The 24,985-nt window shown below is 35.7% G+C and overlaps 8 protein-coding genes across 8 annotated transcripts; 4 read left to right on the top strand and 4 right to left on the bottom strand.

Annotated features, from left to right (window-relative positions):
- Positions 1 to 915: 915 nt before the first annotated feature.
- On the bottom strand, positions 916 to 7,949 carry Tsp_00764 (putative RhoGEF domain protein). The gene is given in 25 exon segments (XM_003376524.1): positions 916 to 992; positions 1,266 to 1,341; positions 1,518 to 1,675; positions 1,739 to 1,909; positions 2,067 to 2,241; positions 2,325 to 2,434; positions 2,496 to 2,563; positions 2,620 to 2,706; positions 2,768 to 3,016; positions 3,072 to 3,185; positions 3,265 to 3,446; positions 3,507 to 3,583; positions 3,694 to 3,785; positions 3,864 to 3,982; positions 4,040 to 4,152; positions 4,195 to 4,304; positions 4,370 to 4,476; positions 4,551 to 4,589; positions 4,661 to 4,837; positions 4,909 to 5,001; positions 5,839 to 5,955; positions 6,034 to 6,216; positions 6,309 to 6,386; positions 6,428 to 6,507; positions 6,518 to 7,949. 25 exon segments carry the CDS (start codon positions 7,947 to 7,949, stop codon positions 916 to 918), a joined length of 4,284 nt encoding a protein of 1,427 aa, XP_003376572.1.
- A 1,301-nt stretch (positions 7,950 to 9,250) lies between these two features.
- Tsp_00765 (leucyl-tRNA synthetase, cytoplasmic) lies at positions 9,251 to 14,534 on the top strand. Its single transcript, XM_003376523.1, has 27 exons — positions 9,251 to 9,363; positions 9,420 to 9,507; positions 9,574 to 9,801; positions 9,861 to 10,022; positions 10,087 to 10,199; positions 10,259 to 10,322; positions 10,382 to 10,449; positions 10,509 to 10,607; positions 10,669 to 10,771; positions 10,832 to 10,852; positions 10,874 to 11,038; positions 11,244 to 11,297; positions 11,355 to 11,495; positions 11,555 to 11,632; positions 11,719 to 11,801; positions 11,869 to 12,017; positions 12,080 to 12,218; positions 12,279 to 12,555; positions 12,606 to 12,669; positions 12,739 to 13,013; positions 13,071 to 13,214; positions 13,304 to 13,450; positions 13,508 to 13,612; positions 13,665 to 13,877; positions 13,946 to 14,041; positions 14,104 to 14,236; positions 14,329 to 14,534. The coding sequence occupies exons 1-27, from the start codon at positions 9,251 to 9,253 to the stop codon at positions 14,532 to 14,534; spliced, it is 3,528 nt and encodes a 1,175-aa protein (XP_003376571.1).
- A 189-nt stretch (positions 14,535 to 14,723) lies between these two features.
- On the bottom strand, positions 14,724 to 15,539 carry Tsp_00766 (thioredoxin-1). The gene is made up of 3 exons (XM_003376522.1): positions 15,262 to 15,539; positions 15,087 to 15,210; positions 14,724 to 14,874 (listed from the first exon to the last, which is right to left on the bottom strand). Exons 1-3 carry the CDS (start codon positions 15,528 to 15,530, stop codon positions 14,743 to 14,745), a joined length of 525 nt encoding a protein of 174 aa, XP_003376570.1. The 5' UTR covers positions 15,531 to 15,539; the 3' UTR covers positions 14,724 to 14,742.
- A 1,423-nt stretch (positions 15,540 to 16,962) lies between these two features.
- On the top strand, positions 16,963 to 18,707 carry Tsp_00767 (conserved hypothetical protein). Its single transcript, XM_003376521.1, has 11 exons — positions 16,963 to 17,107; positions 17,174 to 17,360; positions 17,420 to 17,485; positions 17,563 to 17,610; positions 17,680 to 17,780; positions 17,845 to 17,904; positions 17,989 to 18,076; positions 18,134 to 18,210; positions 18,264 to 18,338; positions 18,401 to 18,524; positions 18,596 to 18,707. The coding sequence occupies exons 1-11, from the start codon at positions 16,963 to 16,965 to the stop codon at positions 18,705 to 18,707; spliced, it is 1,083 nt and encodes a 360-aa protein (XP_003376569.1).
- A 678-nt stretch (positions 18,708 to 19,385) lies between these two features.
- Tsp_00768 (major sperm protein 1) lies at positions 19,386 to 20,019 on the bottom strand. The gene is made up of 2 exons (XM_003376520.1): positions 20,006 to 20,019; positions 19,386 to 19,830 (listed from the first exon to the last, which is right to left on the bottom strand). Exons 1-2 carry the CDS (start codon positions 20,017 to 20,019, stop codon positions 19,386 to 19,388), a joined length of 459 nt encoding a protein of 152 aa, XP_003376568.1.
- Positions 20,020 to 21,871: 1,852 nt separating this feature from the next.
- Positions 21,872 to 22,216, top strand: Tsp_00769 (conserved hypothetical protein). The gene has a single exon (XM_003376519.1). The coding sequence runs from the start codon at positions 21,872 to 21,874 to the stop codon at positions 22,214 to 22,216; it is 345 nt and encodes a 114-aa protein (XP_003376567.1).
- Positions 22,217 to 22,907: 691 nt separating this feature from the next.
- Positions 22,908 to 23,273, top strand: Tsp_00770 (conserved hypothetical protein). Its single transcript, XM_003376518.1, has one exon. The coding sequence runs from the start codon at positions 22,908 to 22,910 to the stop codon at positions 23,271 to 23,273; it is 366 nt and encodes a 121-aa protein (XP_003376566.1).
- A 279-nt stretch (positions 23,274 to 23,552) lies between these two features.
- Positions 23,553 to 24,067, bottom strand: Tsp_00771 (DNA-directed RNA polymerase, delta subunit). Its single transcript, XM_003376517.1, has 2 exons — positions 23,953 to 24,067; positions 23,553 to 23,650 (listed from the first exon to the last, which is right to left on the bottom strand). The coding sequence occupies exons 1-2, from the start codon at positions 24,065 to 24,067 to the stop codon at positions 23,553 to 23,555; spliced, it is 213 nt and encodes a 70-aa protein (XP_003376565.1).
- Between the last annotated feature and the right edge of the window lie 918 nt (positions 24,068 to 24,985).

Below are 24,985 nucleotides of genomic sequence, written 5' to 3'. Positions count from 1 at the left end.
GAACAGTTTATTTTTTAAGGCAATTAAAGGATAATTGTACAAAAAAAACTATTCTTACCAGCCAAAAGTACCCATCGTTTTGGAACGCTCTTTGGCTCGTTTTGCTTCGAGAATCAACGCATCTTTTGCCCTCCTAGAATAGCAAATGTCGAAGCGTTGCGAACAATACAAAGCTGAAATAAGATGCAAAAGCAAAACCAACTGGCAATTTTATTGACATATTGTTCGGAGATTAAACAATTCTAAGTAAAAGAAAATATTCATATATTTTAAACAAATATACTGTGCATGAAAAGTAACCTGTTCAACTAAAAAGCTTCAAAAAAAGCGTACAAATCAAAACTTAATGCAACAAAACATTTAAAGTAAAAGTATTGATAAAAAAACTAAATATTATATAAATAGCTAAAAAATTCAATAAAAATCGTTACTTTAATAATTCTTCGTCGTAATCTGCATCCTTTGAATCCATCCAACAACAAAAACCAAAATACATTACAGTACACTATATTAGTAAATAAGTACAAATTACAGTATTTTTTACTTTCTGCATTTTATGATTAGTTATTGCATTAACCCCTAAAAAATTTTGAAATCAAAGACATGATGCAAGAAGACGAATTGAATTGGCATTAATTGTCCTTTATTGATTAATTTTATTTTCCAATAGACGATCTTATAGATTTTCTACCAACGGTAAGAACCTGCATGTTCAATACGTACAGCATACGTGTACTAACTTTAGCAACAATATATATGCATTTAGGTTGTTTTCGTCAGTAATCGTCATGCGTACGTAATTCGTTACACAGTTGTGTTCTTGACCAAACAAAGGGTTTTTATATGAATGTGTTCAAGTGTCTTCACATTTAGAGAACCTTATAGAAATATAGTTATGTGGAATGTTAGCTAGGCTTAGTTGAGAATAATGGTTGTCACTGCAGTTGTTGAACAACGCGAACCCCAGCTAGATAATGTACAAACGGCAAATTCTACAAAGGAAGTTTGTTTTTGTTAACTTATAGTTAATTATAGAATCCACACGATTTTGACTATTATTATTGAGAGAAATATAGAAATGGTGCACAGACGCTTAAACATTTATGACTTTATTATATAATTTGCTGAAAATAGTTTCATAAATATTTTATTTCCGTTATTAATACAACGTCAACAAAATTTTAACAAAATAATTGACATATTTTCATCGTAAGAGTGGAATCAAGCTTTCCATATTATTAAATAGTTTGTGCTGTCTTCTAAACCAAAAGTATCATCATTTTCATCATTCGGACTGTCCTGAAAGTCTTCCAAACCTTCGCCACCAGAAATAACATATACCTGAAACGAGAATTTTCGGTATATTAAAAAATGTTTCCGTCATTATTATTTTTTTCTCTTTTTCTGAAATGTCAATCAAAAGAAAGAAACGATACAATATTTTGCAGAATAGATTGAAAAACAACTTGAAATATACAATTTTTCCCCAAATGGATGCAAATTTAAATTTAACTAACGTTTTTCTGCTGCAGACTGGCTACATTTAATGACATTCTACGTCGACTGAGATCGTTGCGTTTTGCCCGTTTTCCAGCAACAAATTCGTCCATAATGTACTCTGGCACCTCAAGGCTGACCAAAAATCGACAAGGACCCATATGACCTATATTAGTACCTGCAATTTCAAATCAAGTTATAATTTGATCAAAGTGTACAGCATATTTTGGTATTTGTCTACCTGATATTCCAGGAATGGTAGTGATTTTCAGAGTCTGATGTGTAACTTGTGGAATTGGAAGGTAACAAAGCACTCCAGCTGAAGTGCCAACCCAGAGCATCTCCTTGCAGCACAAAAGAGATGTTACTCGAAGGCAAGCAAGTTTATGTTGTCGTATAATATCATCACATCCTGAAATCATCACATATAGCAAAAAAAAGGAGAAATGCAAAAGAAACTCATATAAACGAAACTTAAACTTCAAATATTTTTTAAAAAATAAATAAATAAAATCATTTTTTGTCAAGTTATAATAATAATAATAATGAGATAAGTTAATTCTTCTTACCAGCCAGAGTTTTTGTTACAGTTGGAGCGACGTTAATTTCAATTAAACATTCGCGCTTATGAGCATGATAAAGCTTCACCACAGCACTGTTGTACATACTCAACCAGACAGCCAGTGCAGAAGAAGCAAGACATTCTATTGTACTTTCACGATCGTTGTTTACTGCAAACAAACACTGAAAAAGAGCAAAAATGTTATAAATTATTTAAAACAATAAAAGCGAATTACTTCAATTTTGAATGTGCTCAAATTAATAACTAGAATGTGATTTCTGGACCCACACCAAAGTTTGTTAACAGCTATGACCATTGCTGAAATTGGAGCGAATTTTTCTTCCAATTCCAGAAATTTCATGCTTTTCTGATTTTCTGAACGTGTACAAAGAAGAATAATAAGACTGGAATAATGAATGAAAGAAATTCTTCATACCGTCATCACAATCATAAAGACCAACACTTCCATCTCCCAAAGCAACAAATATTTTATTTTCATGATAACTAAAAATAAAAATAATAGTAATAATAATGTTAAAAAAGAAAAGCATATCACAAACAGCATGCAACGGATAGATGATTGGAGTTGCATTTCTGATTTGCATTTTCCGGTTCTCATCGATTCATTTCTGTCATAAATTTGAATACTAAAAAATGATCCACAAATAAAATTTCATCTGCTTCTTCTCAATTGTAAAATTTTCTTACATTCCATTTTCTGTTCCAATCCACGTTGTAAATAAAAATTCACAATTTTCTGCATCAAGATGAGGTATTTTTTGCGATACAGTGGAAAGCATGTAATCTGCATGTAGATAAAAGGGCCCGATTAAGATCATATTCAAAAATAAAAGTACATATACACGAGCAAACGTACTTCGACTCAATTTATCATCTACTCTGTCCACTTCACTTATTCTAGATTCTTCTGTAGATGATTCATTATCGGTGGTGTCACTAAAAATTAAGTTATAAAAAAAACAAATTTGCTAATAAGAGGAATCAAATTTACCTATCTAGATCAATATTTGTCGGCATGGTCAAATGGTTATTATTGGTTAAAATTCCACGAGATGGTAGCTTTCGTGATTTGGCACCGACGACAATTGCATTTCGGGGACCACCACTAACGTCGTGGGAAAAATGGATTTGTTGACATGATTTTTAACAAAAACAATTATTACAACAAGTAAAAATGATCTTACTTTCCTGGAATACAACAGATGCAAGATATTCTGGAATTGCACAACGAGTTGATGTTGATCACTTCGAAATCAGTACTAGCGCTCAGAACGCACAACTGTCCACTGCACTGGTCAGAGGAGCACATCCAAACGTCACTTGTTCCAACGCTGTTTCGTGGCCAAGCTGGTGAAGCGCAAGTGAACTGAAATGCAAATTTCAATTGAATTTTATCAATTTAAAATATTTGCTATTTATTATTTACGTGCAAGCCGGCACGAGTACGATTTGCAGCGATGAATTTCACAAATGCTGGAGGCTGTCGTTGAGACTGTGATAATGCTTTAAAAAAGTTAATTTTTTTAATATATAACAACAAAATTAATTAATTAATTAATTAATACAATAAGAGATTAATTTTAAAAAATAGTCATTGAAATCAAAACAAGTACCAAAAGCGTATTTCGCGTCTTCGAAATTTCTTTCCCACGTCAAACGCTTTTCTGTATTTCTGAACGTCATCAACAGTGGTTCGTTACCAAATCTAGAAAAAATTTTTTCTTCGTTAAATGCTTAAAAAGCAATACAATTCTAACAGTGACATTATAAAGCAATAATTTACTCAGTAGTAACCATGAGATTAAGCGATGCTAAGTTGGGATCTTTCGCCAGTTCTTCATGTTTTGTACCAAGCGTAACTTTGATGAAGTCACTCAAATTTTCAATCTCTTTGCTTATTCCCTAAAAGATACCCAATAGAGAGGGTTGGGTGTAAATTTGTAATCTACTTTTTTTTACCTTGTGATCAATTTTAAGAAGCAGTGTCAACTCGGCCAATTTGCCAACTACCCGAAGATCCTCTTGCAGATTTGCAATATCTTCACGCACTTTCATGATGAGCAACTTTTTATCTGAAAAATATTAAACTGAAAATAAAATTTCCAAATTTAAACTCTCCAAACTGCGCGTACTGTCCACGATGCTCAAATCTTGCAACGACAATTTAAGTAGTAGTCGAAATTTGTGCTTTTCAAAAAAATTTCTCGACAATCCCGGACTAGTTCTACAAAATGGAAAGAAAAAGCAAGTATTAAAGCAAACGCACGGGAAAAAACATCCAATGCTTACTGTTGACTTGATTTACTTAAATTTGAGCCAGATTTCGAAGTGACCGTCGTGATGAGCAACAAATCTGAGAACAAGAACAAACAACGGTCCTTTTTGCCGCTCGGAGTCTGCAAATGAAAGATGAAAATATTCAAATGAGCCGACCGTTGAAAAGAAATTTCAATTTTACCTCTACATACACCTGATCACAACGGTAAAATGTTCTTTCAGGAGAAACTAGCTGAAAAGTGCGAAAGCAATTCATATTTAAATATAAGTAAACAACAAAAAATATAAACAAACAAATAATACATCATCCAAGCCTTCGACGATTGCTTCAATTTCGCGTAATTTTTGTTGCATTTGATCAGAGAAGCCAGTTTCTTGTTGAATTTGATCAATCTTACTTGCTAATTCGTGTATCTCTTTGCCAGCTCGAAGTAGAAGCGCGTGATCAGGATGTTCGACTGATGTATGCTTTACTAGTTCCTCAAAAAATAGGAAATATTATAATAATTCATCATATGCTTTATTTTATCGAGAAAATTTAAATAGTCAACTTTGATCAAAAGTTCGTAACGAGGAATTCTCTGCACAGGCATGATCAACAATGCGTCCAAATTGAGCTTGTTCTGATGCTCCCTCGAACAACGCTGAAACAAAACAACGCTTGTAATTTTTTTTTAAACTTTTGCCTTTTTTTATTTATTCAATTTTAATTATGAAATTTCAAATCGAAGCATGTCAAATATTTTTCATTTTCTTTCTCTTTTTTCAAACAAATTAATCATCCAGCATTATACAAAGGTGAATGAAGAAATAACAGCCGTGCTGAAATCGATCAATGTGAAAACTACTCTGTCAAAGCTTCAAAGCACGCACATGCGCTCAAAAAGCATAATAGCATCGCGGTTGTTGGAAAGATTTCTTTCTCATTTTTGAATTATGACTAATCTCCCCTCCCCCCTATCCTCGCTCTTTATGAAAATTATCAACAACAATATCAAAATCCTTTTAACAAAGCCATTATCAAAAATTCTTAATAAAAAATATCATTATATAACATTTAAAAAATAGCTTTTCTTTCATGACATTTCAACATTTCAGAAGAAAATGTTAAAAGTCACCAATGTTCATCAATTATTGAAAAAATATGTAAAGAAAAAAAAAGAAATTATATTTGGAAAATATTTCCATTCACAAAATTAATATTGAAAAAATTACGTTAATTATAAATAAATTAAGATAAACTTTTCTTTTTTATTAAACTTATACGTCAATAATTCTGAAGAAGAAAGAAATTTGAGATTGAAAACATCGGTTACATGAATGAAATAATTCACTTCTTCTTCCTGGAAAATCTCATCTTCAAAATTATAATTATGCAAAAACAATAAATATTAGCTGAAAGTGATAATTAATAAAAACAAAAACAAATTACAAAAGCAGATTTGTATTCTTTTTCAACCAAAACTAAAAAAATTAATTACTTCTAGATACTTTGCAAAAGCAGGCTTAGCAATGCAAGCTTTGCGAATAGCGACGCGAGCATTTTTCCAGTTATTAATAAACGCCGTGTACGTGTCGATCACCGACTGCTTGGTAAACTAAAAATTCAATAATTTAACAAAACAATATCAGCATTACAATTGCAATCAAATTTTTAAAAAAAAACATAATTTTACATTGTTCAACACGACGTCACCAATTTTTTGTTTGCAATCCCAAAAATCGAGCCTTGATTTCAGCGCGGCTAAGAACAGCTCGTGATGGCCCAGCATTTCGGGAACTTGAAAAAATATTTCATTCAACGTTCCCAATTCGACCAAACTGCACAATTCTGGTCTTTTCAAAGGTCGTAAATATTTCTGGATAATTTAAATTGGAAATTATTTCTTTTTTTTTATAAAACAATGCATCAATGCCTCAGATGAACAATTTACAAAACATGAATTCTTACATGAACCAGAAGTTTCAAATTTTCCACATAGGAAGTTTCTGTTTCTAATAATTCTTTCACAATATGAGTTCTTGTATCCTAAAATGCAAATAAATAAATAAATAAATAAATAAACAAACAATTAATAATGATGCAATGCTTTGCTGTTGACGGTTGCTGTCAGAAGTGACACAGTTGTTGCGTACTCGCCTGGTGTTTTCTTATGGAACCTTTGGAACGTCTCCGCCATAGGAGAAGGTCGGCTTGTAGAAAGGATGAATCACTGTCGGAGAGGATCCCTTCGGATGGTGGACTGCTGTAGCTGTAGTCGGTAATGTCGGACAGTTCAGACGAGGACGACAGCGTGCAGTCAGCGGTTGAGCTGGGATAACGATCGGCATCCGGGATTCCGGCACTGGGCGACCTCAACGACCTCAACAAGCTGGTGAAACGATTGACACTATCGAGGGTGTCGAGCGTGCTGAAGCGGTCGTCGTCGGCGTTGGTGAGCAGCATATCTGGCGGTGGACGACCAGCACCCGTGGTGGACAACGACTTGCGAGGCGAGGTTTCGGCGCCGACATACCTGCTGGAACCACGACCGTTGTAACCGCTTCTCGGCGTCGACGAACGGCAACTGTTCGGCGAGCTGTTCTTCGAAGACAAAACGCCGAGGCGCATCTGAGCATCGCTAACATCCGAATCACCAACCGCCGTGGGCGGCACCCTGAGACAGAGCTGATCTGCCATTTGGGGCATCGAAATCAAGTTGCCGTCTGAGCAGAGACGCTGGCGACGAACCTTGTCAACCATGTAAGCTTGGTGGACATTTCTGGAAAGGATATCAGACTTCCGGACCGACGGCAAGAACTGAATTACGCCTCTGGGTTGACCGCCCAAATGTGTGGTGATGCCGGACCTACGCGACACGCGGTGGCGGTCCAACGCGGTCGACGTTGGGCTCAGGTTCATCTCCGTCAGAGGCAAAGCGGACGTGAAGTCGCTGACGCGTCGCCAGTTGCGACGGCTCAGCGCTTCAATCGTCTCAGCGGCCGCTTGCAATTCGCTGATGTCGGTGTTCGTTGTCGAAGGCGACAACAGTCCAGTGGTATCCTCATCGTCGGCGTCCCGATCCTCGCCGCGGTCCCTGTCGTGGTCGTCGTCATGGTCACGGTTGTGATCGTGGTCAAGGGAGTGGTCGTTGGTGACGGCGAACGAACCCCTGGGCGTGGACCAGTCCGGCTCATCGCTGCTCGGCTGTTCCAAGCCCGGCGGAGTGAGACAGTTGGAAAAGCAGCTCGAAGCGCTCTGGCTGGACGACTTCCGGCTGGCCGAGCCGATACTGAACAGCATCGTTCCAGCCTCACCGTTGCAAATCGAACTGGGAACCGAGTTGGTTTTTCTCAATGCCGGCATCCTGGCCCAAACTGGCAAGTCGGGCTTCTTGTTTACCGACGTCAATGAACCACGTTTGCCAGCCAGAGCCACGCCCCCTACGTCCGAGCCGTCCAACACCACCGCCCTAGTCGACGGTTTTGCCCCAGCCGGAGGCGACATTGTGAAACTTCTCGAATAACGCTTCCGCAGATGGCGTTCACCTCTACCAGACCAATCCCTCAACGCCATACTGTCGCACTCGTCCGCAGATGTCGTCACTGGCATGGAATAAATGAACACAAGCAATTCAAACAAAAAATAAAATAAAAAACAAACAAACAAACAAGTGAATAAATTTAATTTAATTTAATGCTAAAGCAGTAGGAAGCGAAAGAAAGGAATGCACTGCGGCTAGCTTGCTAAACGGCTAATGGTCTATCTGGGTCGAGTTGCAATGGAAACGCGCACCGCCAGAAACAACTCACGCTTGGCAAGCAAGCAAGCAATCTTTTCCAACGCGCCTGCTTTTGAAACGTCGAAAACAACAACAACGCGTGTTTACTAAACTGTCCCACACCAGCGGACTGCACTTATTGATGAACTTTCATATTTTATATATTTATCTATAAATTTATATTTATATATTGTCTGTCACCTGACGGAGAATTTGATTTAAATTCAGAGAACAAATTCTTATTGGTTCTTTCTTCCTCTCTTGCTTTTGCTTTCTCGCTTCTTCTCTCTTTTTCTCTCCCACACACTCGTTCTGACGTCTTTTAATGACAAACTTTGAACATCATCAACACTAACAACAATCATCATATTCATTGATTTACACTGAAATTCAAAACTTAAAAAAAATTAACAATAAATAAGAAAAAAAATTCTCACTTTACTCTGCTTTTTGGAATAAAAGCAAACAATTTTTTACATCAGCATGACGATCAATTCAATTCATTTTTAACTGATTAATCTCTGAAATTTACAAAACATGTAAAAAGATGATTAAACATATTCAACGCATTGTTTGAATGTTGCTTGACTTTTTTTAATGTTAAATTATGCATAGAAAGTTGAATTTATGTACACAATACGAATTTGCTCATGTGTCATTGATATCAAATATAATACATTAATTATAATAAATAAAAATAGAAACAAATCAAACAATTGCTTGTTTCAAATCATAATTTGATTGTTTTACCATATTCAAGAATTTCATCTTGATAATCAAAAATACTGTTAATTAGTGTTTCGTCAACGTTGAACTGTTGTTGGTGTAGAAATAAATTTCTACTGTATGTAATCTTTCCATTTCTCATCGAATCATTTTATTATGTTTCAAAAATATGACTTGATTTATTTTTGTAAAAATTTTTTTTTTATTTTTGTACATGTATTTTTTGCTGAAATGAATTTTGATTTCAATTTGATACATTTGTTATTTACTTGTATTTGTAGTTTGATAAATTTTTAACTGATTCATATTCAGAGAAAACAAAATGAAATTTAGCATTCATCTTGTTTTATCTTATTTTTATAATTGAAGATATTTTCCTTGTTATTGGAACATTGATTAATATAAAATGGACACTCGAGGACGAACAAAAGTAGCTGAATTGTTGAAAATGGAAAAAGATGTTCAAAAAGTTTGGGAAGAAGAAAAAATTTACGAAATGGACGCACCTGAAGAACTTGAGTATTAAATTTGATTTTTCAAACGTCCTTGTTATGTTTTCAAATGATAAATTTCAGCAAAGCAAAATTTATCGCTACATTTCCCTTTCCTTATATGAATGGCTTTTTGCACTTGGGCCATGCATTTTCACTGACGAAATGTGAAGTAATAAGTTAATTAAAGCTGGAAAATGAACTCCATCTTGTTTATTCGATGTATAATTGATTGCAGTTTGCTGTGAGATACCAACGTTTGCGAGGAAAAAATGCTCTTTTTCCATTTGGTTTGCATTGTACCGGCATGCCAATTAAAGCGAGCGCTGACAAGTTGAAAGCTGAAATCGAAGAGTTCGGTTTGCCTCCGAACTTTCCTCCCGATTCAGAACTTCTTCCTGACCAAAGCTTGTTGCCAGAGACAAATTCTGAATCAACGATAAAAGATAAAGCCAAAGGAAAAAAGGTTTTTTCCATTGCCTATTTTGTACATTCTTATTATTACGTTGTTGTTTTAAATTGTAGAGCAAAGCTGTTGCCAAATCCGGTGCTTTGAAATACCAGTGGTCTATAATGAAAAGTTTAGGCTTTCAAGATGACGAAATTGCAAAGTTCAGTGACAGTCTTTATTGGATTCAATTTTTTCCCCCAGTTACAGTAGAACATTTGAAAAAGATGGGCTTGGGCGTATGCATTTTATTGTTGACGATGTTTGTTTGTTTTATTTATTTAAAAATTTTTTTCATTTCAGATTGACTGGCGTCGAACATTTATCACTACGGATGTGAATCCATATTTTGATTCGTTTGTACGTTGGCAATTTTTGAAATTGAAAGAACGAAAAAGAATTGATTTTGGCAAAAGGTTTTTGCTGGAAAATGTTGTTACTGTGTTGGATTGGTTTGAAAAAGTGCTATTTTTAGGTACACAGTTTTCAGTCCTAAAGATGGCCAACCGTGCATGGATCATGATCGCAGTTCTGGTGAAGTAAGCTGCGTTCAAAGCGGGAAAATTCCGATATTGATTCTTCGATGGTATTTTTACAGGGCGTGGGTCCTCAAGAGTACACATTGATCAAGTTGCATCTGCTCGAACCTTATCCAAAAGCGATTCAGTGAACGCTATTTTTTTCAATTTAAATTACCTTTTTTGGTTTATTTTTGAAATGTTTAGAACTATATGCAAAGGAAAGCGCGTTTATTTAGTGGCCGCCACTCTCAGACCCGAAACAATGTATGGACAGACGAATTGTTGGGTTGGTCCGGATATTAAGTAACGATTTGTTCTACATCTTATTCAGAATATTAATCAGATAATTTTAATTTAATTGAAGATATGTTGCCTTCACGGTGAATAATGATCAGGATGTGTTTGTTTGTACACGAAGAGCTGCTCGCAATATGGCATACCAAGGATTCACTGTCCAAGAGGGGCAGGTGAATGTTTTGGCAGAATTTTTTGGAAAAGTAAATTGGATCATTTTTTTTCTTTTTCAGATTTTATTTTTACCTACTTACGTAATATATGTACTGTCGTAGGAAATTGTCGGTTGTCGTGTTAAAGCACCACTGACGGTTTATGAATCTGTTTACATTTTACCAATGATGACTGTGAAAAGCGACAAGGGAACTGGTGTAGTGACCAGCGTGCCTTCAGATTCACCGGATGATTATGCAGCTTTGCAAGATTTGAAAAATAAAAAGGTAAAATTTATATGCTCTGTTTGCTTCATTGTATTTCTTGGTAAATTTGCTTGTTATTGAAATTACTACATTCAACACGTTTTGTATGATTTACAAAATTTAAACAGAGCAACCTTTTTTTGAGTTGAAAAATATTAAAACAACTATTTGGTGAATTTGTTCATTTTTGAATGAAAAAAGAATTTATGAAATCTTGCTATCTTAGCTTTTGCGGGAAAAGTTTGGCATTGTTGACGAGATGGTGTTGCCATTTAATCCGGTAAATTGCATGTGAATTTTTGTTTTATACTTAAATTTAATGCTTTTTTTTCTTCAGGTACCAATTATTGATGTTCCTGAATTTGGAAAGTTGTCCGCACCAACAGCCTGCGACCAGGCGAAAGTGCAAAGTCAAAACGACATTGCAACGTTGGTTGCTATTAAAGATAAACTTTATTTGAAAAGTTTTTACGACGGCGTTAGTGTTTTTTGTGCTGTGTTGTTGATTTTTAATTTTAATTTTACATTTTTATTCAGATTCTCCTTGTTGGGAAATATGCGGGGAGAAGGGTGCAAGATGTGAAGAAGCACATTCAAAAGGAAATGATTGAAACAGTATGCTAATTATAGTTCTTTTTATTTGTGAAACATTAACATTGTGTGACACTTTTGAGTTGTTATGTTGATGATTGTCAATTTAGGGTGATGCTTGCATTTATTATGAAACTGAAAAGCCGGTAATTTCGAGGTCTGGCGATGAATGTGTTGTAGCGCTTTGTGATCAGTGGTTTGTAGCAATTTTTTTTGAAACTTTTAAGCAATTTTTAATTTGTTACATTTATTTTGAAAAGGTATTTAAATTACGGAGATCATAAATGGAAAGAGGCTACTAAAAAAGCACTGCAAGGTTTGAACACATATACGGACAATGTTTACAACAACTTGAATGCTACAGTTGATTGGCTTCACGAGCACGCATGCTCACGTTCTTATGGCTTAGGTGAGTAGAAAGTGAAAGTGGATAATTATTGATTTCTATTCTGTTTGTTTAATTGAACACAGGAACGAAGCTTCCCTGGGATGAACAATATTTAATTGAATCGTTGTCTGATTCGACAATTTACATGGCATATTACACTGTAGCTCACTTGCTTCAAGGTGGTGTATTTGATGGCAGTAAATGTGGTCCATTAAATATCAAGTATTTATTTAAATAATTTACCAAATTTGAATTATCTCGTCGCTGACCTTGCCATTTTAGACCAGAACAGTTGACACCCGCGGTTTGGGATTACATATTTTACGATGACCAGTTGTACGAAAATGTAAAAACTGACATTGAAAAATGGAAATTGGATAAATTGAAGCACGAGTTCAATTATTGGTATCCGGTGGATTTGCGCGTCTCTGGCAAAGATTTGATACAAAATCATTTGACTTATTATTTGTATAATCACGTCGCAATGTGGCCTTCTGACCCAAGCAAATGGCCGCGCAGCGTCTGGGCTAATGGTCATTTATTGCTCAACAATGAGAAGGTTTTTTTTTCTGTTTTATCTTTGTTTGTTCGCATTTTTTTCATTCAAAGATGTCGAAATCGACGGGAAATTTTCTCACCTTGGTCGAAGCAGTTGAACGCTATTCAGCTGACGGTAGGTATTTTGAAATTAATTATCATAATGGAAACTACAACAACAAAAAAAATAATAATAAATTGTCAGGCATGCGATTAGCTCTGGCTGATGCTGGCGATTCAATCGAAGATGCTAACTTTATGGAAACGATGGCCGATGCGGGCGTGCTTCGGCTGTACAATTTCCTAACTTGGGTCATAGAGAGCATCACATCTTTGGATGAGATGGCCAACCATCCGCCGAGTACATTTCCTGAACTGATTTTCCAAAACGACATCAACAAATACGTACAAATCAGTGCAGAGAATTATGAAAATATGCAATTCAAAGAGGTGGTGAAGTCGGCCTTTTTTGAATTTCAAGTAAATAATGCGATGTTTGTTTGTCGATTTGTAAGCTGTTGTTGTTTGTTTATTGAGGCGGCACGTGATCGATACAGAGAATGGAGCATGATGGCGTTGAACCGCAATTTGATTTTGCGATTCATTGAAACCCAGGCAATTATACTGTCGCCAATATGTCCGCACATTTGCGAAGCAATCTGGAAATTACTTGGCAATGTTGTTATTTGATTCAATTTGTTGATGAATATTCAATATATACATATATTATTATTATTATTATTATTGATGCAATGAGGTAAATTTTGTAGAAAAATTCCATAGTGCATGCTAAATGGCCGACAGTAGAGCCGGTGGTTGAAGAATTGTCAAAGCAGTGCGCATTTTTGGAAGATGCGTTGCATGATTTTCGAATTCGTTACAAATCGGCAATGGCATCGAAACAGAAAAAAGCTGGCGTATGTTGTTGCATTGGGATTTATTTGCATAAATATTTGATTTCATAATTTGTGCAGAAAATGCCAGTTGAAAAACCGAATATGGCGATCATATACGTGGCTGCTGGCTATCCGCCGTGGCAAGAGTTGACGTTGACAACGTTGGCCAAAATGCACGAGGTGGTGAATTTGTTGTATTGTAATAATTTGAGTTTAAACTAAACTTTTCCATTAGGCCTGTGGAAGTTTGCCTGAAAATAAAATACTGTCGAAAGAGTTGTTGAAAATTGAAGAGTTGAAAAAGCACGCGAAGAAGTTGATGCCGTTTGTGGCATCGGTCAAAGAAAGCTACGATCAAAAGGGCGTGGAGGCATTTTCGCTCCAAGCCCAAGTCGACGAGCTTGACATTCTGACGCGCAATGCAGCATATCTTGTCTCGACGTTGCAGGTTTGTCTTGTTGGAAAAACAATAATAAAGCTCCTCCTTGCTTGAAAAACAATTTCTTCATATTTCAGCTGCAAGCTATTCAAATACATACATCTGTTCATGGTGGAGAAAAGGTGCAAGAGGAATGTCGACCCGGCAAGCCATTCATCATCTTTCAAACTGAAGTATCGAGAAGAAAAATAACATATACATGCATATAATGTTGTTGGATTTTTTTTTCGTTTAGAAAGTTTGCAAATTAATTTTAATCAATCCAACTGTTGGTTCGGGTTATTTTGAATTTGAAACTGCCGTTTTGCACGGTGAAACGGTGAACAATTTGAAGCAACGCATTGCGAAACGTATTTCTGTATCAGATGGTAATTTTTTTTTCAAAAAATGAACTGTTTACACGGACAGACATTTTTTAAAAAATTTAAATGAAATTTTGTTCTTTTTTTTTCTCTTTCAGCAAAACAAATTCTACTGTATCGATACAGCGATTCAGTTTTCGGTTCGAGAATGATACCAGTGTTGGAAAATTTCCAACAGTGCACTGAAGTTCGAAGCGACGGTGTGTTCGAAGTTGACAATCAACGCCAACCCGCCACGCTTTCACTGAACGAAGATGGCTATCACCATCCAATAGGCACACAGATGATTTACGTTGTTGTTTGAACAAACGAGCGAATAAACAAACCAACTGCATAATGTTCAAAAATTTTATTCAAGAATGCTTATGTACATATATGTATATACATATATATATATATATATATATATGAATTAATATGTGAATACAATTGATTGTAACATACAAATAACAAATAATCAATCACAACAGTATTAAACAGCGGCGAGCGTGGTAGGCATTCTTTTTAATTTTCTAAGTTTGCCTTGGTCTTGGTGCTGCAAGTTTGTTCAAAAATTTAACAATTAGTTCGTCTTCGATAACGCCAGAAAATTGGTCGACCACAGAACCTCGACGAAATGCCATCACTGTGGGGATAGATGCAACCTATCGAAAAAATAGGGATATATTTTTTACCTCTAACAATACATTCAAGCATAACAACAATTATCGAACTGATTTGTCCAAATGATCTATCGCTTTCTTATTCATTCAAACAATGCTAAACTGGTAATTATAATTGTATTTTAAAAACTAGAAGATTCGAGCAAGTTTGCATATGTTGCATCTTAAAAGTGCAACGAAAATACAATATTTACCCCATATTCAAGTGCCAAATCAGCACAATCGTCAACGTCGACTTTAGCCAACGTCAGCTTTCCCTGCTGTCCGCAGACTGCAGTTTCAAGTCGTGGACTAAGCAATTGGCATGGACCGCACCAGCTGCAAAAAATAAAATTTTTAAATTTGCTGCAAAAGCAAAACTGAACTTACTCCGCATAAAATTGCACAACGACTGGCTTTTCCGCTCCAATGACGCGGTCTTTGAAATCTTCGTAATCTTGCACTTTGAATGAGCAAGAGCCGCCGTTGTTTTCAGAACAAAACAAGCGCATTGGCGGCGGTTGACTTTTCGAAACAATCGAAGCTTTTGCAAAATTATTGTTCAACGTTAGCATTCTGGCAGACGATGCCCATGTTGCGTAGACTCGCTTTTGCACAAGATTTCGAGCAGCAGAAGCGAAACGACCACTGAGGCGCATTGCAAAAACACTACACAGCAGAGATACTCCAAACAATGACTGGCAATGAGCACGGTACAGTATACTGTCTGGATTTGCAGGAAATTCTTTTTCTTCTCTCTGCGACCTATATTGTTCATTGTTTATAACAATTAACGTCGCTTATTAAAATTATGCTTTAACAACAAAAGAATGTTTTTCTTTAATTTCCAATTGATAACTGAAATAAATACTAGCAATGTGTTATTTTGAACGAAACAAACAGTTCAGAATTTGTACATGTGCAAAAATTCTTTTCAAAATTCAGACCATTATTGTTAAAATAATTAATGATTTCAAATTTAAGGGGAGAATTTGAGAGAAACATTTTACAAACATTACAATACAACACGAATACAACAAGATTACTGTAAACCAAAGCAAAATGAAAACTGGATTTAGGTCAAGCATGTATTGTTTTAGAAAACAAATCTTATTCCACACTTTTTCTTATAAAACAATTTGAAAAAACTTTGATAAACTAATTAAAAGTAAAAGGTAAGAAAAATAATCCAGAGAAATGGAAAATATTTCGAATTATTTATGGGAAATATTGAAATTTGCGTTCAGTAAACAAATCAAAGTTTTTTTTGCTAATTTACTGTACATGAAACTTGATTTTCAATTAAGTAATTACACTTGGAAGAAAATTGTACTGCGAATACGTCAAATTTAAAATTGCACTATGAAATTTTTCTCATGGCAACAGCCGGAAATTTCTTTTGAGCACAATAAAAGTATATATACAAAGTGAGATGATTTTGTTTATTGTTTTCATGGCATTGTATTAATATGATTTAATTTTTTTATTCCTGAATCATACAATGATGAAAATATTGTCATTTTAAAAGCGTTTTAGAATTTATTGACTTAAAATAATTTTTCTTGTATTTTGTGTTTTTAACCAAAATAATTGTTTTCTCAAAACATGATTACGTAACGAGTGTATCAATGAGCGTTTTCAAACAATAGTTGTCATTAATTTATTTTATTATGAATTTAGATCCCTGTGTTATACTTTTTTCCTAAAAGTAGAATAAGCAAAACGAAAGAAGAGTTTTAATAGAGTTGGAGATGAGAGAGAATTTGCCAGCAAAAAAGTATTTATTTTTTTAGAAATAATATTTTGTATAATGCACAGTGTTTTATTGTTAAGTTTTCTTTTAGACGTTGCAAGGATGTTGTGGAAATTGCCAAAAAACTGTCAAAGTTTTCTTCGTCGTATATTATTTACAAAAAAATAGATAGGAAGTATTACCTAACCTGGGCTCAGTATGGCAATGTGGAAAACTCCGTCAGGTCGATTTTGAACAGTTCGTTGTTGAAATTTTACAAAAAGTATGCAGAATTTTTGCAATGAAGTTAACCGTAATTACTTTTACGTTTCGAATTTACTAATGTTGTGTTTTTTTTCATGACTGACTGTATGCTAATTGCATATGATGAAGTACACTTCAAAGAACGTGCTGTGAAAATTCAAGGCTGCAGCCCGGTCATTGAAATACCTCTGACAGTCGGTTGTTATGTTCTCTCTCCTACGACTGGATCGGTTTTATGTGGTTGGTGGATATTTTTTCCTTGTCGTATTTGTTGATTTGGTTTATCAAAATAATCCTTTATTACAGGCAGAGTCACAAGAGTAACAGATGCAGTGGCTGTTTGCATTGTTTATGGAATTGTGACTGCAAAAGTTTACTGGACTGCCGATGGTCCTTCAAATGTCAATCTGGGCGACTGCATTTGGTTTGAACTTACTAATTATTATAGTGAACATAAATATCTCGTATTCGAAGGTAACCTTGTCAGCGAGAAGTGAGTTTTTCACTTGATCAAAATAGAAAGCCGTTTGTATTTTTGTACAAGAATTTTAGCACCGCCACTACTAAAGGTTGCTTGGAAAAATTTGGATACGAAGCTGATCTGATGGTTGGCTCATGGTTAGCAATTTCTTTTTTTTTATATTTGTTGTTTCGAAGTTGCAGTTTGCTTTGATTTTTATTCTTGAAAGTTGCAGGACAACGGACAATGCTAGTCGATCCTACAGTGGATCAAAGAAGATAAAGTTTGTGTATGTTGAGAAAAACTTAAAAAATTAATTCGAAACAATTAATTAATGTATATTTTCATGAAGGGATGAAGAAAACAAGACAGACGTTTCATCATTTGATTTCACTATGCCTTCGTCCAGTTCAGCTTTTAAGAAAGCCGAATTCAAAACTGCCTCGTCGTGTAGTTGTTGTTTTATCATTTTTATCAAATCATTACTACTTGTGTGCTTATTTTTTCAATTTATTAGTGAAAGAGAAATTGAAAACTTCATCAACTGATACGAATGACATTGATGAAATGAGTAATGGTTTAATTAATGAATTAATTAATTAATGATGTTTTTTCTTGATTTTTATGAATAAATGTGAAACATTTGTTGTTTTATTTTTAGAAATATTGTCATTCGAAGACTCTGGTTGTACTCCAGATGCAGAAACATCTACAAGTGAAAAAGTGAATGAGCCGAAAAACCACAAAAAGTTTGTCTTTGTTGTATACATTTTGTTAATTTTAACAATTTATTTATGTACTTTAAGGAAAAATCAAAAATTGGACAGCGATGCTTTATTATTGGAAAATATGAATGAAACAAATTGCGACGACGACCATGAAGGTAATTTTTATTATCGCGAACTCTTTGGTTCCGTTTTGCATTTTCCGTTGCAGAAGGCTTACAGGGCAATATTATTACACCGACGAAACCATCAATTGATGGATATTCATACGGCTTAAAATTGAGGGGTTTTTATTTTTTGCTTTGTTTATTATTTGAAATATTGATTTTTCTGGTCAATCAATTTCAGAGTTGCTTAAAGCACATATTCTGGGAACAGGAGAGGAACATGTCAGTGAAGAAGCTGCTTTAACGAATGGCGACGACGATTTGGGAAAATTAAACGACACGGACACTAAATTAAAGAAACACAAGTTTGTTGTTTTGTTATTTATTTATTTATTTATTTATTTATTTATTTATTTTTCAATCATATCATTTAAAGGAAAAAAAGAAAACATAATGAATCACCATTGCCAGAGAGTTCTTTTCGCATGCAGGTAAACAGCGAAAGTGTCGATATCATCAACAGAATCCGTAATATTTTGACATTTTGAAATATGAATTTACGATTATATTACAATAAGTTTTTTTTCTTGTCTTCGTCTCAGTAAAAATGGGAGCGGTGAACAGCAACAGCGATCTAATCCAAAGTGTAGTTGAAGAAGATGTTGCCAAGAAAATGCACGAACCTAAAAGGTTTCTTTTCGTTATGTGAATGCAAATTTATAAATTATTCTTTTTTTTTATTTTAAAGGAAAAAAATTAAAATGGAAATATGATTCAAGGTTGCCATATTTTTTTTGAAAATGCAGGGAAAACTGACATCCGTATGTTTCCGTATCTATTATGTTTGCGGTTTGGTGTCGCTTGGAATTTGTGGTAGTGTAAAAGCAAAGGAGAAGCAAGGATCTCGAAAAGCAGTTTTTTTTTCTTGTTAAATGTGAAAAGTGAATTGCGATATTTTTTTAACATCTGAATGGAGAAGTTGTTTGTTTGAATAAACTGTCATCTTGTTTTGTTTTTTCCGTCTTCTATTCTTCTTCGTTTATAGATGATTTCAAACAAAAAGGCAAATGTTTTAATAATAATTTATTAATAATGAATGATTAAAATTAATGAGAATAATTAATAAGACTGTTCAAAAGAAGCAACAATGTTCAGTGATGAATGCATAAGGCATTTGATGAGATGATTGGGAAAAAAATTTTTTTTTTCATGTCAAAAATCGAGCATCACGCGTTGTACTCAAGTGCAACGTGCTTGCGTCGAATGATGACGTTAAGCCGGAACCAACTTGGATTGAAATTTTTATCCGAGCCTTCTGGTGGGAAACAATACTCGATGGTCAGTGTGTTGGGTTGAGTATTTTCTACTGTCGGTTTAAATTCTTCCAGATGAACACGAATCCACATATTTTCACCAGGATCTAAAACTCCATGAGATGGCTCGCACATTGTACGCATTTCATTGGACAATTTGATCATGTAGGCAATTTTTTCTTTTCCATTATTAATTATGCTGAATGGATAATTTTTCTTCTCTTCAAATGGTGCATTGAAAACGATCCTTTCAGCAGGTGAAGTCTTCAATTCGCTTGGAATAGGCTTCGGCATGTTTGCAACGGAATTCAGAGGAGTATGGAAACAACCACTGATCTCGGAAAACACGAAACCACAACTGAATTAATCGAATTGTTTCATTTTTACTCCAACTATTAGATTTTTAAACTTTAAACAAAGCTTTAATCTGATTATTATTTTAAAATGTTTTTTGTTTAAAGTAAAAAAAATGTTTTAAATTTAACATCTCCATTGTCTGACGTTGTTTTGTAAAAAAAGATTACAAAAATTACTCGAAGTACTGCATTTGTATTTGAAAATAACTTTACAATACTTTTAAAATTACGTATACAATGCATAAATGGAACACTGAAATTGAAAAGGCACCAATGAAATAAGGCATATTATTTCCTTTTACAAAATTGATTAAATAGCAATCCGATCCATCTCATTTATGAAAACAGTAAAACACTTTTTCATATCCTATTACATATGTGCTAATTATTTTGTGGAAATTTAATAATCGTCAAATCTGTGTAATATCATGTTTTCCCTTTATGTTGTTTTACTGACTTTGACATCAAAGCAACAAAAAGACAACCTTAGTGAATCATCCCAATGATTAGTAGTAAAATTGAATTTGGCAGCTGATATAGGATGGAGTAAAAATTAGCTCAAAACGTTATTATTATTAATGTCAAAAGAAGAATAGATATTGTTTTCCTCTTAAAGAAAATACTTTCTGTTCTTTATGAAGTAAATATTTATTAACCAGCACTTGCATTTGATGAATTTTGAGTTAAAGAGGTCGATATTTTTAAAAATATATATATTACAGTTTAAAAATTTTAACCTTTTCATTCCCATATTAGAAAAACTTACTGATAAAAATTATTCATACAGTTTTTTTGTAATTTTCAGCTTATTATTATTATTCTTATAAAAAAATGTCTCGAACTTGCAATTGTGCTTCTGTACGCTTTACTGCTCCGTTGCCTTGAAGCAACTTCGGATACTTAGGGTAAAATATGAAAACACTCCAAATAAGACCTTATGGGTTACAGAATAACACTGCAGAACAAAAGTACGCGAAGTTCAACTTTGGGAGTACATTTTCGCATCATCATTGTTTTAATGCCTAGTTTGACAATACATACACGTCAGGTCTACCATTATAAAATCAAAATCTCACTTATATTAACAAAATGGAGAAAAATTTATAAGCACATTGCGATGTTTAGTATGCTAAGCATAATGATGAATAAAATAACAATGCCACGTTTTATCGCAGCAAAAATGTAATTCGCACTTCATACAACGAAGCTGTACAGTCCGATGGCATTGCCTTTTCTGTTCGACCATCTCTGGTCAATGACTGAACTGGTGCTTCCTGATGCTAGCGGGTACAGCTGCAGGCAGTCCACTGGAAGACGTAACAGATGTGCGTTCCTGAGATGCTTCTTCTGATGATGTTTGGCCACGTTTTCGAGTTTTACTCAAATCAACTTTTCTATCAAAAGCACACTTACTCTAAGCTTCTGTAGATGGTTCGGTATAATATCAAACGTAGGGCAGCATTCGGAAGACACACTCCCATAAGATCTTCTAATCACAACAAGCGCGGGTAGCGGCCTCCGGATTATGCAGGGGCGTACGTGGATGCTGTTGGCACTTTCGAAGGGCCATGGTCAGGTTCCGCTGCATTCATAGCGTCGCGCAGAGGAAAACGAAGATCAAGCTGCTGTCTTCACTGTCTTGGGTCAACGTTACACTAGGATGTTTGTCACGCTCCAATGTCAGGGTACCGACTGATGGTGGGACAGGCAGTCCATGGAAAAGTGATTCGGCCTACCGCACGTACAACACCGTAGTTCAGGAGGTACTGCTTGCGGTCCTGGTCCTGCCTTTCTTGCGCCCAGGCAGGTGTCCGTCGTATCCACGGGGTGCCCGTCGGTAATAATTGCTCGGAGACGGGCGAGGATCTGGCTAACTTGAGATCCTTCATACGCGAGCCAGTCTTGAGCAACTGTCGAACATTCTCAGGCATGTCGGCGACGAATGCGCACGACATGACTTTTTCCGATACGCCATCAAAGAAATTGGCCACGATGAATTTTATTAAGCATAAACTACCAAAGTGAACAGCGTGCAACGCAGTTATGCGCGGAAATGATAAAGTGTTAGTAAAATTTGATAACGCATTCTTATATACATGCGGGAATGACGTCACAGCGTCACGCTCTGACGCGCATCTCTATCGTGAGCTAGAGCTTCCGCCTAACTTGCTGAAGGCTAGAGGTCAGGAGAATGTTTTTCCCAACAGGCCACTACGGAACAGAGCCGCCAGCCTCCGCAGATCCGCTGAGAAAACATCTGGAGGCTCATTGACGCCAAGCTTCCTGGATACAAATTGGCAATGGCGACAAGAATGGGTCCACCACGAAGGCGCCGCCAGCGATGCGCAGAGAAATAACACTCGCGACGTTATCGATCCACGCAATTAGCATACCAGTTCCACCTTCTCCAATCATTCCACCACCGACTGTCCTAATGTCCCTTCGTATTCAGGTAAACAAACGTTTTATCAGCGCATTGTCCATTCACCATAACGCCGCAACAGTTTTTAGGCGAGCTTTACTCAAATCAACTTTTCTATCCAAAGCACACTTACAGTAGGATTCTGTAGACGGTTTGGTATAATATTAAAGATCAGGCCGGATTCGGAAAGCACAAATATCCAGTAAAAAACCCGGCGGTGCCACCTGAGGCATTTATGATCCTCTTCATACGCAGACATCAACATGGCTGAGAGATCGATTCCGCCCATAAACTTGTTGCAATCCAATAAAATTACTGGATATGTGTAACGAACTTTCCGTCACAGCAGGCGCGTCAGCCACGGCCTTATTGTTCTCGGCCGTGTCGTCACCGTCCGAGTTGACGTTACGGCTGCCTATTCTTCTTGAGGAAGGCACATGGCGTGAATGATTTATAAAACGAACACCAAACAATCGTTTCGAATGTTCATTACACCATGCTATTAACAACCACAACATAAAACAACACGACCGCCCGATCACCGAAACCAGACACCACCACCAACTACAACGTGTTTCCACACTACCGTACTTTGCTACCGATTGTCAGGTCCAAATGTGGCTGCTACGGTAGCCGAGTGCTGCGGGTTCGTGGTGCATGATCAGCTCGGCTTACCCTGATTTTCCTCCGTTGACTTTGGAATGTAGCAGGCATCATCAGCTAGCCGGGACTGTTACCTATGATATACCAATAAACCAATTGCATCTTTTATCCCAGCGACGAACGGTTCCCAGTGGTTCTGCACTACAGTATGAAGAAGACAAAGTCATCTCATTACTGTCGAACTACTTGACGGCACAGAATCTGTCATTTTTCCCCCAACACATGTCAGTCGCACCTCTTCCTCTTTTATCAACTGACTTGCAGACAGTAAGGATCATCATCTCATTCGATTTCCGCAGATCAGGGCTGCTGAATCAATACCGAGGCCTCACAGCGTTTAATGGGGCCCCAAAAACGTGAAATAGTTGTAGAACGATACTTTGTGCCCCTGGTGCTAAGGTAATTTTTCACATAATTTGAGAACGACGTCGGCTCCAATATAGCCGAGGCCATTCTTTATTTCCAATGGGCTGTCACCAGCAAACCAAAAATCATATAGTAAACCATTACTGATACAGTGACAGAATACCTTGAGGCCCCAACTGTGGGCCTTGTTAGGCATATAGTGCTTCATCCTGAAACGGCCTTTGTAGGGAATCATCTGCTCATCAACTAACTGCTACTGCGACGATTGAGTTTTCAGACACGAATATGATCTACGAGAGGACGGACTTTACAGACTTTACATTTAGCTGAGTTGTAATCGAACCCAACCAAGGACGATATTATGGAGTGAACTGAAAAATAGAATACGGGATTCTAGAAATTCACCCTTCTTATAGACAGCTGCGCAAATTTGTTGTTGTAGAATTTTGTTTCAATGCATGTTACAGAACTTTAAACCGATAATAAGTGAATTCAAGAACTGAGGATGGTTCTGATCTCTGATTATTCCATTATTATCATTAAAACGAATGAAACGCAGTAACCGATCGAACCGGTTGCGACTTCAAGACTGATGTACAGTGGGAACGCCTACAGTGAAACGGCGTTGGCGTAAAAGACTTTCAATTCTATTAGTATGAGGATCTATGAACACCTTCCTGAACTTTCTTTATGTCATCATCATCACTGGCATCAAACAGCTCTTTCGCCAGATCTTCATCAGTGTCAATGTCTGGCTCAGATATGTCAGCATCTGGGTAGATAACCATCTCTCACACGGACCTTCAACATCGTGTTTAATGTATTACAGTGTCAAAATCCATCACTGGAAACACGTATTAAAGAAAATGCGATCTATGTCAAAGTCAAAACAACTACTACTTTCCTGCGAGTTTTATCTCCTCTTTCTACAGTATAATTTCTCAATTGATTTTCCATTCATTGTAGCCATCTCACTGTTATACATTAATTTTTACTTTTAACGTATAAAATAATCTTGCACTTGTAGTGAATTCAGTTTTTTAGTCCAAAATAATTAGTGCCAATTTTTACCACAAATGCCCAATATTGCTTTCAAGCAGCAGTACTACTTTTGGTCACATCACGAAGGTTACGATTGCAGATGCTGAATTCTAAATTCTGATGACTCGTAATGGGGATGAATAGTGAGGAAAAAAATCCACAAATAACCAAAATTCATGCTTATCTCATAAAAGAGACGGCTATGAATGGAAATTTTGTGCATTCAAATTAGTCATCTTTAATATCAATTGTAGCAGGCAAAAAAAACGGTTTCAGCAGAAATTAATTACAACCGTACGTCACGTAGCAAAGAAAATTTTTACAAGAAAAATAAATTTTACAGACTCTGATGCATTAGGCGCTTGCACATTAAATTACTGTTGCTTTAAAGCAATGGTGGACGTTAATTTGTAAAATATTTTTGAGTGTTAATTTTCAAAGAGAAATGGACAATATTTTTGAATTTAGTAAGAGCATTAAAATTTACTTCATATTTTCTGCCTTTTTTGTTAAAAAAATTATTATTTTACTTGTTAAGTATCAAAGCAGTATTTTTTATACCGTATCCATGCTACGTAACTTGCTTTTCATTATGTACAGTGATTCGAGTTCATTGTGGCTTAGTGTTTTTTGTTTTAGAAAGCTGTTTTAATTTTTTTAATATC

Source organism: Trichinella spiralis, assembly GCF_000181795.1.
Source record: "Trichinella spiralis strain ISS 195 chromosome Unknown Scfld4, whole genome shotgun sequence".
Lineage (NCBI taxonomy): Eukaryota > Metazoa > Nematoda > Enoplea > Trichinellida > Trichinellidae > Trichinella > Trichinella spiralis.
The sequence above is the reverse complement of the archived record's forward strand: the minus strand, read 5'-3'. Positions and strand labels throughout refer to the sequence as shown.

Excerpts from the sequence above, each read along its gene's own strand:
- Tsp_00767 (XM_003376521.1), top strand. The coding sequence starts at position 16,963 with ATGACTGACTGTATGCTAATTGCATATGATGAAGTACACTTCAAAGAA. Across the intron at positions 17,486-17,562 it reads GATCTGATGGTTGGCTCATG|GACAACGGACAATGCTAGTC; the intron begins GTTAGCAATTTC and ends TGAAAGTTGCAG. Across the intron at positions 17,611-17,679 it reads AGTGGATCAAAGAAGATAAA|GGATGAAGAAAACAAGACAG; the intron begins GTTTGTGTATGT and ends ATTTTCATGAAG.
- Tsp_00764 (XM_003376524.1), bottom strand. The coding sequence starts at position 7,949 with ATGCCAGTGACGACATCTGCGGACGAGTGCGACAGTATGGCGTTGAGG. Across the intron at positions 5,002-5,838 it reads CTTTTGCAAAGTATCTAGAA|CGTTGTTCGAGGGAGCATCA; the intron begins GTAATTAATTTT and ends GTTTTGTTTCAG. Across the intron at positions 4,477-4,550 it reads CATTTTACCGTTGTGATCAG|ACTCCGAGCGGCAAAAAGGA; the intron begins GTGTATGTAGAG and ends TTTCATTTGCAG.
- Tsp_00771 (XM_003376517.1), bottom strand. The coding sequence starts at position 24,067 with ATGGTTATCTACCCAGATGCTGACATATCTGAGCCAGACATTGACACT. Across the intron at positions 23,651-23,952 it reads CATAAAGAAAGTTCAGGAAG|TTCACTCCATAATATCGTCC; the intron begins GTGTTCATAGAT and ends TCTATTTTTCAG.
- Tsp_00769 (XM_003376519.1), top strand. The coding sequence starts at position 21,872 with ATGCGCGGAAATGATAAAGTGTTAGTAAAATTTGATAACGCATTCTTA.
- Tsp_00770 (XM_003376518.1), top strand. The coding sequence starts at position 22,908 with ATGATCAGCTCGGCTTACCCTGATTTTCCTCCGTTGACTTTGGAATGT.
- Tsp_00766 (XM_003376522.1), bottom strand. The coding sequence starts at position 15,530 with ATGCGCCTCAGTGGTCGTTTCGCTTCTGCTGCTCGAAATCTTGTGCAA. Across the intron at positions 15,211-15,261 it reads GTTGTGCAATTTTATGCGGA|CTGGTGCGGTCCATGCCAAT; the intron begins GTAAGTTCAGTT and ends TATTTTTTGCAG. Across the intron at positions 14,875-15,086 it reads ATTTGGCACTTGAATATGGG|GTTGCATCTATCCCCACAGT; the intron begins GTAAATATTGTA and ends TTTTTTCGATAG.
- Tsp_00765 (XM_003376523.1), top strand. The coding sequence starts at position 9,251 with ATGGACACTCGAGGACGAACAAAAGTAGCTGAATTGTTGAAAATGGAA. Across the intron at positions 11,298-11,354 it reads TGGTGTTGCCATTTAATCCG|GTACCAATTATTGATGTTCC; the intron begins GTAAATTGCATG and ends TTTTTTCTTCAG. Across the intron at positions 11,496-11,554 it reads TGAAAAGTTTTTACGACGGC|ATTCTCCTTGTTGGGAAATA; the intron begins GTTAGTGTTTTT and ends ATTTTTATTCAG.